The following is a 13,402-nucleotide window of genomic DNA, read 5'->3' as shown; positions in this document are numbered from 1 at the left end:
TATGTACTCAGAATATTGCAAAATGTGCTTTCACCAAAAAGCTATTTTAAAATCGGACACCTCGATTGCACAAAGGAGTTCTGTATCTATAATTCTTAAAATAAATGTTTTTTGTGAACGTTTATCGTGAGTAATTTAGTAAATTCACCGGAAGTGTTCGGTGGGAATGCTAGTTCTGAACGTCACATGCTAATGTAAAAAGCTGGTTTTTGATATAAATATGAACTTGATTGAACAAAACATGCATGTATTGTATAACATAATGTCCTAGGGTTGTCATCTGATGAAGATCAAAGGTTAGTGCTGCATTTAGCTGTGGTTTTGTTTTTTGTGACATTATATGCTAGCTTGAAAAATGGGTGTCTGATTATTTCTCGCTGGGTACTCTGCTGACATAATCTAATGTTTTGCTTTCGCTGTAAAGCCTTTTTGAAATCGGACAGTGTGGTTAGATAAAGGAGATTCTTGTCTTTAAAATGCTGTAAATTAGTCATATGTTTGAAAAATTGAAGTTTTTGTATTTTTGAGGAATTTGTAATTCGCGCCACGCCTATCATTGGAGCAGGTGTTCCGCTAGCGGAACGTCTAGATGTAAGAGGTTGATTATTCCTTGCCCACGAACATTCAACCACCCATCAGAGATGATTGCAATACAGTCTGCTTTCTCTATGATTTGCTTGACCTTCACTTGAACTCCGCATCCAGCAAATGAGTAGATAAAGCATGTCTGTTTGGAGGGGTGTATGCTGGGCAAAGAACATTCAGAAATCTCTTCCAATACACATCGCCTGTGAGCATCAGAGGTGAATCAGTTGCATACACAGCTCGAACAAGACATTCATCAGCATTTCTCTGACTACGTTAATCCACTGAGTGAAAAAAACTTCTGATTCCAGGTGGACCATGAGCTGTTGCTATCGATAGGGTGTCTCATCATTTTCACCTCGAATAGAAGTAGAGGGACTTTTGTCAAAGGTTGCTTGTTGTGAGCACAGAGGGAACTTTATGCACTTGGCCAGATGATTTTTCATCTTTGTTGCATTCCTCACATATGATTTGGCACAGTATTTGCAACTGTACACCGTTTTTCCTTCTACATTAGCTGCAGTGAAATGTATCCACACGTCAGATATTGCACGTGGCATTTTCCTGTAAAGACTAGAAAAAAAAACAGTAAAAAAAAAAAGAAATTCAATTCCATGTACAGTTAAATAGTTAAGCAGTTAGATTAAACAACTCCTTTGTAAGATAAATGTTTTAAAATGAAACATGTATAGAAACAGGTGAACTAACACTCAGTTAGCAGGCTCAAGCAAGCTAAAACCCACATGGTAGCAAAGTATAACTAGCAGAAACTGTTAACAAGTTAGAAATTATTTAAACAGACTTTGCTGTAGGCTACTAAACTCAGCTAAAAAAGAAACATCCCCTTTTCAGGACACTGTCTTTCAAAGATCATTCATAAAAATCCAAATAACTTCACAGATCTTCATTGTAAAGGGTTTAAACACTGTTTCCCATGCTTGTTCAATGAACCAAAAACAATTAATGAACATGCACCTGTGGAAGAGTCGTTAAGACACTAACAGCTTACAGACGGTAGGCAATTAAGGTCACAGTTATGAAAACTTAGTCAGTAGAAAGGCCTCTTTAGTGTCCTATGAAAAACACCAATAGAAAGATGCCCAGGGTCCCTGCTCATCTGCGTGAACGTGCCTTAGGCACGCTACACGGAGGCATGAGGACTGCAGATGTGGCCAGGTCAATACATTGCAATGTCCGTACTGTGAGACGCCTAAGACAGTTCTACAGGGAGACAGGATGGACAGCTGATCATCCTCGCAGTGGCAGACCACATGTAACAACACCTGCACAGGATTGGTACATCCGAACATCACACCTGCGGGACAGGTACAGGATGGCAACAACAACTGCCAGAGTTACACCAGGAAGGCACAATCCTTCCATCAGTGCTCAGACTGTCCGCAATAGGCTGAGTAAGGCTGGACTGAGGGCTTGTAGGCCTGTTGTAAGGCATGTCTTCACCAGAAACAATGTCGCCTATGGGCACAAACCCACCGGCGCTGGGCCAGACAGGACTGGCAAAAAGTGCTCTTCACTGACGAGTCGCGGTTTTGTCTCACTAGGGGTGATGGTCGGATTCGCGTTTATTGTAGAAGAAATGAGCGTTACACCGAGGCCTGTACTCTGGAGCGGGATCGCTTTGGAGGTGGAGGGTCCGTCATGGTCTGGGGCAGGGTGTCACAGCATTATCGGACTGAGCTTGCTGTCATTGCAGGCAATCACAACGCTGCGCATTACAGGGAAGACATCCTCCTCCCTCATGTGGTACCCTTCCTGCAGGCTCATCCTGACATGACCCTCCAGCATGACAATGCCACCAGCCATACTGCTCGTTCTGTGCGTGATTTCCTGCAAGACAGGAATGTCAGTGTTCTGCCATGGCCAGCGAAGAGCCCAGATCTCAATCCCATTGAGCACGTCTGGGACCTGTTGGATCGCAGGGTGAGGGCTTGGGCCATTCCCCCCAGAAATGTCTTGCAGGTGCCTTGGTGGAAGAGTGGGGTAACATCTCACAGCAAGAACAGGCAAATCTGGTGCAGTCCATGAGGAGATGCACTGCAGTACTTAATGCAGCTGGTGGCCACACCAGATACTGACTGTTACTTTTGATTTTGAACCCCCCTTTGTTCAGGGACACATTAATCCATTTCTGTTAGTCTGTTGTTGAATCTTGTTATGTTTATACAAATATTTACACGTTAACCTCTCTAGGGTAGGGGGCAGTATTTGCACGGCCGGATAAAAAAAACGTACCCGATTTAATCTGGTTATTACTACTGCCCAGAAACTAGAATATGCATATAATTGTTTGATTTGGATAGAAAACACCCTAAAGTTTCTAAAACTGTTTCAATGGTGTCTGAGTATAACAGAACTCATATGGCAGGCAAAAACCTGAGAAGATTCCAAACAGGAAGTGCCCTCTCTGACCATTTCTTGGTCTTCTACACTCTCTTTATTGAAAACTGAGGATCTCTGCTGTAACGTGACACTTCCTACGGCTCCCATAGGCTCTCAGAAGGCGGCAGAACGTTGAATGATGACTTTGCAGGCCATGGCTGAAAAACAGTAGCACATTTGGTAAGTGGTCGATCTGAGAACAATGAGACTGGTGCGCGCGTGCACGTGAAGAGTCCATTTTAGATTTTTAGTCTTTGAACGAAAACAGGGTTTCCCGGTGGGAATATTATCGCTTTTTTACGAGAAAAATGACATAAAAATTGATTTTAAACAGCGTTTGACATGCTTCGAAGTACGGTTATGGAATATTTAGAAATTTTTGGTCACGATACGCGCCGGCGCGTCACCCTTCGTTACCCTTCGGATAGTGTCTTGAATGCACGAACAAAACAGAGGATATTTGAGCATAACTATGGATTATTTGGAACCAAACCAACATTTGTTATTGAAGTAGAAGTCCTGGGAGTGCATTCTGACGAAGAACAGCAAAGGTAATCCAATTTTTCTTATAGTAAATCTGAGTTTGGTGAGTGCCAAACTTGGTGGGTGTCAAAATAGCTAGCCCGTGCTGGCGAGCTATCTACTCAGAATATTGCAAAATGTGCTTTTGCCGAAAAGCTATTTTAAAATCGGACATAGCGATTGCATAAAGGAGTTCTGTATCTATAATTCTTAAAATAATTGTTATGTTTTTTGTGAACGTTTATCGTGAGTAATTTAGTAAATTCACCGGAAGTTTGCGGTGGGTATGCTAGTTCTGAACGTCACATGCTAATGTAAAAAGCTGGTTTTTGATATAAATATGAACTTGATTTAACAAAACATGCATGTATTGTATAACATAATGTCCTAGGAGTGTCATCTGATGAAGATCATCAAAGGTTAGTGCTGCATTTAGCTGTGGTTTGGGTTTATGTGACATTATATGCTAGCTTGAAAAATGGGTGTCTGATTATTTCTGGCTGGGTACTCTGCTGACATAATGTAATGTTTTGCTTTCGTTGTAAAGCCTTTTTGAAATCGGACAGTGTGGTTAGAATAACGAGAGTCTTGTCTTTAAAATGGTGTAAAATAGTAATATGTTTGAGAAATTGAAGTAATAGCATTTCTAAGGTATTTGAATATCGCGCCACGGGATTCCACTGGCTGTTGAGTAGGTTCGTCCCACATACCCTAGAGAGGTTAAGTTTGCTGAAAATAAACGCAGTTGACAGTGAGAGGACGTTTCTTTTATTGCTGAGTTTATTTACTAGTTAACAAAAAACCATGTATGTCATAAAATATATTCACCCCACCCAGTATTGTAATCAAAACTTACCAGAAAGCATGTTGTCCTTGGCTCAGACAGTGTAGTAGTGTGTGCACAATAGCATCTCATTAGTGTGCAAGATCTTGAGAATCAGCTGTACATGTGATGGAACAGTGGACTGCACGTGATGGTAGAATGCACTGTGCATACAGAGGGTTGCAATTCCATTGAATTGGGGATAGTTTAACCAAAATATGTCACAAAACCTAGAATTGCCTTATATGTATCCCACAAAAAAGGTTCACTGTTATAAGCAAAGTTTTTTTATGAATTTAAGCAAAATTCCCATGGAAAATTTCCGGAAATTTCCCGCAATGTTTCCGACCCTTTGCAAACCTACTCATGATACCTAGGAAGTATTGGTGAAATGTTTACAAGATCAATCTGTAAGACAACTCAGACTCAATTTACAAATTACACTCCAAAATAATGACTTCCCATATAATTTCTATATTTAACTTCCAGGGCCCCAGAAGTGAACAGAAAACAGGGACACTGACCTGAGGTAGACCTCAGAGCGGGCACATCCAGAGGGGTTGACAGGCAGGTCCTCCTCTTGGCTGATCTGTTTAAAGAAGCGGAAGGCGTGGCTATGGCAGCGACGGGCCCCCTGGAGCTGCTCCACCAGGAAGACCACCGTGTCGTGGAGCAGGCCCAGCATATGGGTACCTGTCATCCCAGAGAAGGACAGCTGCCTAAGCCTGGCCCCTGCCCGCGCCTCCTGGACACAGTCTATCACTGCCCTCCAGGCCACTGAGGAGGGAAAGGAGGGGGCAGAGAAAGAGAGAGAGAAGAGTAAGACGTGAGTAACACAGCATAACACACAAATGTAATACATATGGAAATTAGCCTATTACACAAGTTAATTCTAGCCAAGTGCGAGAACAAGTGTTTTTCATAATCTTATGTTTAGTCATATGTAGAAATAGTGGGTATTTGTGCAGAAATCATTGCCTTGAGTATTGGGAAATGTAATTCTTTCTAAACGAACACTCCACAGATAAGACACATGCAGTCTATTCATTTGCCCTTTCCTCCCTGAAACCTCACCCTCTATGCTGTCTGCCTCCACACTGAAGCCGTCATCGCTTTTGATCTCGAAGCGGAGGTGGGGCTGGTCTCGGCTGGGAGGGCACTCATCATCCTCGTCTGATGGCAGCAGCTCATCATCTGAGCATGATAGAGCACCTGACAGGATGGAAATACCACAGGGTATTTTCAAATCAGGCAGACTTGTTTACATTGTACAGGTATAAGAAGTATCATCAGTCATCATCATCATACAGACATACTGTTCATACGGCACCATTACACATAAGTACCTGAGTATTTATTCCAGTCAGTCAGGGCACTGCGGCCCACTGCGTCACAGTTCTGTTTACCCATGTCCCCCCCAAATCGAGGTATAGACAGGCGGTCCCAAGGCCCTGGCCTGTGAGGAATACAACAAGAGAAACACTGAAATCGACTGGATACAGGCTGTATATCACTCTCTGTATCAGATACACACTTTCAGGCAGAAATGCAGCGATGACAATTGGAGAGCATAGTGCAAACTAGGAGCTGTATTGTAGATTGGTAAATGAGTGGTGACAGTTATGACAATCTCAGTTATGATTCCAAAAAAGGTTTCTATGCATGACCTGCTCTTTATCGTTACTGACATCAACAGTTCTATTTCAGGAGTAAAACGCCTTGTTCCATTTGTCATATCATACTGTAGGTTACTAATAGTCAGAGGAAGAGTTAAGAATAAGGTTAAAAATAGCCAGACATGATCTTATCGACACTAAAGAGAAGAGGCCCACACTGGAAACACGAGCCAACTGTGAAAAAAAAAAATATTTCAATATGATTCTGACCTTAAGCATTGTTGCAGATGTAGCAAGTTAACCACTTTTAATAAAAAATGAATTTTACAAGAGACTCAGCGGCCATTAAACATAAAGGCATGACTATTCTTGTATTATTCATTGAAAATAATATTTGTACATTTTGTCTCATTACTCACTTCATTAGATCACTTCCCTGATAAGTTCTAAAAGACTAACCTGGTGCTTTCAGAGTCACTCAAGTGCTCCTCCTTTAGCTTGTCCAGGTCCAGCACACCTTTCACCGTTGGGGTTTTAATGCGAACTCCCCCAGCCCTGCTGGAGACAGCAGCAAAGCTGTCTTTAGGTACCAACAGGTCCTCCTTAGCACTAGGGGGCTCTGGCTCTAGGAAGTCTGTCTTGGACTTCTTTGTGGCACCAATGCGATCTGAAAGGGAGGACACCCTCTTCATACGGACATGGGCGCGAGGAGGGCGGGGTGTTGAAACAGACAGTGTGGTGGCTGCGGGCTCGGGTTCGAAGAGTAGTCCTGGGGGCAGGACCACAGATTTCAGGGAAGGGTTGTTACGGAATGTGGAGGGACTCAATATGCGTGGACCGGTCCGGTTTGGAGTGTAGTTACTGGCCATGGCTTGGTTGATGATGGCTTGTGCACTCTCAGTCTTGGTCATGGAGGAACTCCCGTCCTGACCAGCAAACTCAAACAGGTCTGCAGCTTTGTCAGACTTCTTTCTCCTAGAATTTGTGGAAGGTTCTTTCTTCTTTCTGGTTTTCTTCATCCCTGGTATAGCTCCTTCTGCAGATACGCTTGTGTTCTTCCTGGGTTTCTTTACCGCAGTTGCTGCCACTGTCCCATTGCTGTTATGAGTGAGCAGTTGAGTGATGGTAGCTGGGTTCTGAACCACAGGCGTGGCCATCCTAGGGACATGGGTTGGCATGGCAGTCCCTGTAACTGGAGTGGACATTGTACCAGCTGCTGCCAAGGTGGCAGACAGGGCATTGCTCTGAAGGAGGCTGGCAATCTGAGTGACACAGTTATAGGAGGGAGAGCTCTGACTGGGCAGCTGGAAGGTGTTGCTCTCTGGGTTCTTCACAAAGATCTGGCCCAGGCGGTTGACCAGCAGAACGTGAGGTGTAGGGTCCACGTTAGGACCACCCACTTCCTTCACAGTAAGGATAGCGTGGCCAGGTAGTCCCTGAGGTAACAGCGTCTGTTGGGGCTCCAGTGGCGGCCTGGGGGTGGAGAAGTTGATGGAGATGGTGTGTCCCATGGCAGCTTCCTTCTGCAGAGACGTGGAGCTGTATCCGTTAATCATCACAGGGGCAGAGGAGGGCTGAAGCGAAGAGAGCATGGGGTGACACTGGGTGGATAGAGCATCGGAGAGAGAGCATATGGAGGGAGAGGAGGATACAATGGTAATTGCTGTGGAGACCATGGCCTGGGATTGTGTGGAGAATATAGGCAGAGAGACTGATCCATAAGATGGGAGACTGACACTTGATGTTGCAGATAAAATGGGATCAATTTGAGAGGACAAATGTGGAAGGGCACTGTCTGGAATAGGTGCTGATAATTTGGTACAAAAGGTCTCCATGGGCGGCAAGACTGTTGGCCCTTGGGAGGATGTCAGGGGTTGTAGCGAGATGCTAGTGAGAGGTGGCCTTGAAGGGTTAAAGCCAGGCAAAGAGAACTGCACAGAGGGACTCATTTGTAAAGGGTTCATCCGGGCTACGCAGGGGTTAGGGAAGTCTGAGGAGATAAGAGAAGAGGGTTGAAGAAGCTCCAACAGGGTGCCCTGACTACTGCTCAACGATGGATCTCGTGAACTCTCTGTCAAGTGGTTCATGTAAATGGCAGATCCATCTGTGGGCGAAACAAAGTGGCCACTGTTAGAATCCAAGAAGAGGTCTTTTGGGTCTTGAGGCTGATGGGTTTCCATGGGGGCATCAACCTGGACAGGGACCAGCTCAGTGAAACAGGTGCTGGGGGAGGGAGGATCACACCTTTCAAGAACAAGTGGAGCCCCAGGGACAAAGTCTAGAATGGAACCTTGAAATAAATCCTCTGGGTAGACCGTATCAGGCACCTTAGTATGGACAACGTCCGGCAGAGTTCCTTGAAGGGGTGCAATCAGCACTGGTTCCTGGGCTTCTAAGGAGGGGACTGAGTTCTGTTTCTCTAGAGGAGTTGGGAATGTGTATAACTGCAGGGGAGTAGTATTCACATCAGCAGGGCTGTATGTTGTGGATGGGTCCACTGCATCTGGTCTTCGAGCTTCTGGTGAGATCTCAGTTGGTGCAAGGGTCACACTGTCCAATTCAGTCCTAGCTAGTTGTGTGGCATTAAAGGCTTTGGATGGATCATGGGGTCTATACGCTGGGGGAGGTTTTGTAGCAGGGAGTTCAACTCTGGTTGTAGACTCGGGAGGGTTGCTAAGGGGTGACTGATCTGGGACAGGGCTTCCAGAGTCTGCACTTAGACCATTTGTTGTCATTTTTACTTCAGGCGGAACATGTGTTTGAGCTGGGTTCTGAACTTGACTGGCGCTCTTCAGTTTCTGAGCCCCATCTGTGGTTGTCACGCTGGCATCACTCTCAGTCCCATCGTCCACACCGTCCAGCTGAGGGATAGATCTTGAAGAGGGAGAGGCAGGAGCCTGGGGTGGGTCCCTGGAGCCTGTGCGACTGATCACAGTGTGCGAGAAGTCAAAATAGTGCTCCATGTCCTCATCAGAAGAAGTGTTCCCCCAGTCTTGCCTGGTGGATGCAGCTGAGCGGGTCAGGGCTGTACGAGTCTTTCTCTTGCGAACCTCGGGCTCCCAGAAATCCTCTTGGTTGTCGTCGCCCTCCACGTCTATCTGGGCGCCACAGTTCATGGCCACTCCCTCATTCACTAGTGTCTCCTCAATCTCAAGCTCAGTCTTCAACTCGGAGACAATGGCCACGTCAGAGTCCCTGTGGAATGGTATGAAAGAGCCCCTAAGTGGTGAGGTGCTGTTAGATACAGGGTTATCCTCCGGTTCTGGGGAGGCCAGGAAGTTGTGTGGTACCTCAACTGAGTCTGCCTGGTTCAGGTCAAAAGACAGCCTGGGTCTATTGGAGTGCTGGACGGTTGGGGAGAGTGACAGGCAAGGGGAAGGGAAGCTGCCCACACTGTCTTCCCACGGTGGCTGGGGAAAGAGTCCTGAAGTAGAGTGAGTCATGTTCCCGGGGCATCGAGCAGAGGAAGCACTTCGACCTCCGACAGGGCGGGCAGAGGGAGAGGTCAGCAGGATATCAGTAGCACCGAGGGGAAACAGCGGAGAGGTGGGTACGGAGGCCTTGGGATGCATGGAGCCCCCAGTGCGGAGGGTGATTAGTCCAGATCCAGTTGGACAGCCCAGGGGTGGGGAGGACATGTCCCTGCGGGTTTGGGAGTGGGGGCTGTGGCGACGGGGCCTGCGTGTCTCCTCCAGGTCACTGATGGTCAGGATGTGGTGGGGTTTGGACTTGGTAGCTCCTGCAGAGGAAAATAGATCAGATAGCAGTGAGACAACTGAACGGCACACAAACAATTAATGCTTTCTGTGTAATATCTAGAAATCACTCAAAACCTGACAATTGTTTTTTATAAACAACATCAGCCAACCACGGAACAGTTACCTGGGGAGGGCAGAGGCCGGAACAGTCCTCCAGCTGGTCTCCTGATTTTGGGCCTTGCCCCTTGGTCAGGTTTAGGGAGTGGAGCTGAGAAGCTGGGAGTAGTGGGTCGGGAATGTGCCACGTCAACCTCTTGGGCATCAGATTCTAGAGGTGAAGCAACAACAACAACTCTGTTTCCTATGCCACATCTAAGTCTTGCTAATATTCACGTTGCAGTGTAAGAAAGCCAACAGTCACATATTCACACTAATATTTATACTGAACAAAAATAGAAACGCAACATTCAACCATATCAAAGATTTCATTGAATGACAGTTCATAAGGAAATCTGGCTATTTAAATAAATTCATTAGGCCCTAATCTATGGATTTCACATGACTGGGAATACAGATATGCATATTTTGGTCACAGATACCTTAAAAAAAAAAAGATAGGGGCGTGGATCAGAAAAGTATCGGGTGTGAGCACTATTTTTGCCTCATGAAGCGCAACATCTCCTTCGCATAGAGTTCATCAAGTTGTTGATTGTGGCTTGTGGAATGTGGTCCTCTCCACTTCAACGTCTGCATGAAGTTGCTGGATAGAGGCAGGAACTGGAACACACGGTTGCACACGTCGATCCAGAGCTTCCCAAACATGCTCAAGGAGTGACATGTCTGGTGAGTATGAAGGCCATGGAAGAACTGGGATATTTTCAGCTTCCAGGAATTGTGTACAGATCCTTGCGACATGGGGCCGTGCATTATCATTCTGAAACATGAGGTGATGGCGGCAGATGAATGGCACGACAATGGGCCTCAGGATCGTGTCACAGTATCTCTGTACATTCAAATTGCCATCAATGAAATGCAATTGTGTTCGATGTCCGTAGCTTATGCCTGCCCATACCCTCACGCCACGATGGGGCACTCGGTTCACAACGTCAACAAACCGCTCACCCACACGTGGCCATACAACGTGATCTGCAGTTGTGAGGTCGGTTGGGCATACTGCCAAATTCTCTAAAACAACTTTGGAGGCAGCATATAGTAGAGAACTGAACATTCAATTTTCTGGCAACATGTCTGGTGGACATTCCTGCAGTGAGAATGCAAATTGCACGCTCCAAACTCACATTTTAGAGTGGCCTTTTATTGTTCCCAGCACAAGGTGCACCTGTGTAATGATCATGCTGTTTAATCAGCTTCTTGATATGCCACACATGTCAGGTGAATGGATTATACATTACTAGTAAACAAAATTGTTCACAAAATGTTAGCTAAATAAGCTTTTGTATGTATAGAAATTGCTATGATATTTTATTTCAGCTCATGAAACATGGCACCAACACTTTACATGTTGCGCTTATATTTTTGTTCAGTGTAGTAGTGAGGGTTTGATGCAGTATTGTGTTACCAGGACTCTCACCTGACTGGGCGCAGGGGCTGTGTGCTATAGTGCTATTCTCTCCCTTGTCAGGCATCTCTTCAGCAGGTTTCTCAGGGACCGGCGGTCGGACCTCACGGATCGTACACGTGTATTTGCAACGCCGCAGTGGGTTCACCGTGCTCCAGTACCAGCGAGAACACCTGCGGAGAGGAGGAGTTGAAAGGAAGGAAGTCATAAAAAAAGTCTAAACATGCCAATTTCTGATTCATTATTAATTATGAATTTCTGCTACTTACCGGTAACCCACTGGGAAGAGTTTTCCTTGCTTTGCAGACAGCTCAGTCAGCATACCTAGCTTTTCAATCTGCAAAGAGCCTGAATTCAGAAAATAACAATGATTAGATTAGGAAAAACCCATGACCAGTCCTGTGATACTTATACTCAAGTGAGCTAAAAATAACAATGTAATGTGTCGAGAAAATATACCAATCATCAAATTGATGTTTTCTGGCTCCAGTCCGGTCAAGAACTTCCTGCGAAGACTGATCCCATCAAAGTCCACGTACATCCTCCGATTCACCTCAAACCCTTGGCCGGTGATGATCTGCAATGGAACAAGAACAATGTACACATGCGTGAGGAAACTGATTCACATGTTTAAAAAAAACAACAGTCCCACTGCTGAGTAGTCCCAGGACTTTACCTTGCCACTGATGAGGTCTCTGTGTTTGTAGCAGTAGACCTTCTTGTCATCCTGGAATACACAGTTGCGGGAGCGGGCACACATGAAGTGGTAGTTGCTCTGGCAGGAGGTCAAACAGCAGCCCACTGTGGCACCTGTATGGTTACAGCGCTCACAGCGCTGCGGAAACAAGAGAGACAGGTTAGATCAGTCCAGGAGGAGAGAATAGGGGTGGATAATGAGTTTGAGAGAGATGATGGACGTTGGACAAAGATACACAAACTACAGCTGCCGGAAAAACAAGAATGTCACTGCAAAAATAAAGTGAAGCCTCACCATGAAGCGCCCCCTTGCGACGGCACTGTGCACGTGCATCAGAGAGCCATTGTCCTCCTCGAACACCTCGGCGGACCACATGGAGCAGTTGATGTGAGCCCATTCGTTCTGGCCCAGGTACAGCAGCCTGCCCGCCTCCTGAGGAACACACGGAGGAGGTTAGAAATACAGAACTGCTGGGTTACCTACTCTGTGGATTTGGTTGACTTAATTTCCTGTGAGTGAAAGGCTGTTATGTTGAAAAAGGGTATGAAGGCTTAGTGCTCTGAAGTCAGAGTGCGGTTTGTGTTTCTTTCCACCATGCTGCTCAGAAGTGTTCTGAAACCTAGTTTCAGTCTTACTCACATTGGACTTAGCATCTCCATACTTTTGGCACAGTGAGCATTGCCTCCCGTCGTCCTTGGACCACCCTGTGTCTAGGTCAGCCTTGGACAGCCGTCCCTCAGACTTGAATGGCCGTCCCTCAGACATGGATTGCCGTCCGGCTCTTCCCCTTTTCCCTGAGGGACAAACGCCAGACATCAAACCAAAACAATTCCCTTAGGAAATTGGTTGATTCAATATTTTATTTCTCATTGTTTTTCCTCCCCTCAGTTGTGTAAAGTACCTTTGAGTTTATTAAGCCTGAAAGCCCTGTTTTTTCTGAAGTGGAGGCCCCTGGTTGGCTCTGTGATCAGTGGGGTGGTGGGGTGAGGCACCTCTTCTTGTTTCACCTCCAGGCGTGGTACGTTCTCCGTCTGCAGGGTCCCGAGAGGGGCCCTGGACCTTAGCTCCTCCCTCTCACGCCACTGGGCGTACACATGCTCAGTGGTGGGGGGCTGAACCGCATGGGACAGCATCCCACTGCAATGGGAAAGAGAATGGATGGAGAAATGGAGGGGTGAGGAGATGAAAGAAGAGGAAGTCAAGTTCTCTATTAGACACCTGCACGAAACTCAAATTGTGATGGTTTAGGCAAACATCTGAGTTACATGCACACAGTTACTCAAGTTAGGATTTGACTTTGAGCATACAACTGAGACAGTGGCTCACATCTAGCTAATTATGATTACACTCATTTACATTAAGAAACAATTCATGTTTATTAATCAATCTTTCCCCCAGAAGATAAGGTGACAGACAGGGCAGGTCCTGAGCCACTCTTCCTTTACCACTCTGTGCATCACCATACAATGAGCTAAATGAAGT

General features: G+C 45.9%; 1 protein-coding gene across 2 annotated transcripts in view; it reads right to left on the bottom strand.

The window, feature by feature from the left end:
- kmt2bb (lysine (K)-specific methyltransferase 2Bb) overlaps nt 1-13,402 on the bottom strand; it is an 86,638-nt gene that overhangs the window by 10,581 nt on the left and 62,655 nt on the right. For both annotated transcript variants that reach the window (XM_045701009.2, XM_014156395.3), the window contains exons 19-30: nt 12,822-13,057; nt 12,560-12,714; nt 12,215-12,352; nt 11,900-12,058; nt 11,683-11,800; nt 11,493-11,571; nt 11,236-11,396; nt 9,829-9,972; nt 6,406-9,685; nt 5,677-5,786; nt 5,405-5,542; nt 4,855-5,107 (exon numbers count right to left, since the gene is read on the bottom strand). In XM_045701009.2, the coding sequence (XP_045556965.2) occupies nt 4,855-5,107; nt 5,405-5,542; nt 5,677-5,786; nt 6,406-9,685; nt 9,829-9,972; nt 11,236-11,396; nt 11,493-11,571; nt 11,683-11,800; nt 11,900-12,058; nt 12,215-12,352; nt 12,560-12,714; nt 12,822-13,057 (4,971 nt within the window). The remainder of the gene's footprint in view (nt 1-4,854; nt 5,108-5,404; nt 5,543-5,676; nt 5,787-6,405; nt 9,686-9,828; nt 9,973-11,235; nt 11,397-11,492; nt 11,572-11,682; nt 11,801-11,899; nt 12,059-12,214; nt 12,353-12,559; nt 12,715-12,821; nt 13,058-13,402) is intronic.

Source organism: Salmo salar, chromosome 02, assembly GCF_965601325.2.
Source record: "Salmo salar chromosome 02, fSalSal1, whole genome shotgun sequence".
NCBI classification, from domain to species: Eukaryota; Metazoa; Chordata; class Actinopteri; order Salmoniformes; family Salmonidae; genus Salmo; species Salmo salar.
The sequence above is the reverse complement of the archived record's forward strand: the minus strand, read 5'-3'. Positions and strand labels throughout refer to the sequence as shown.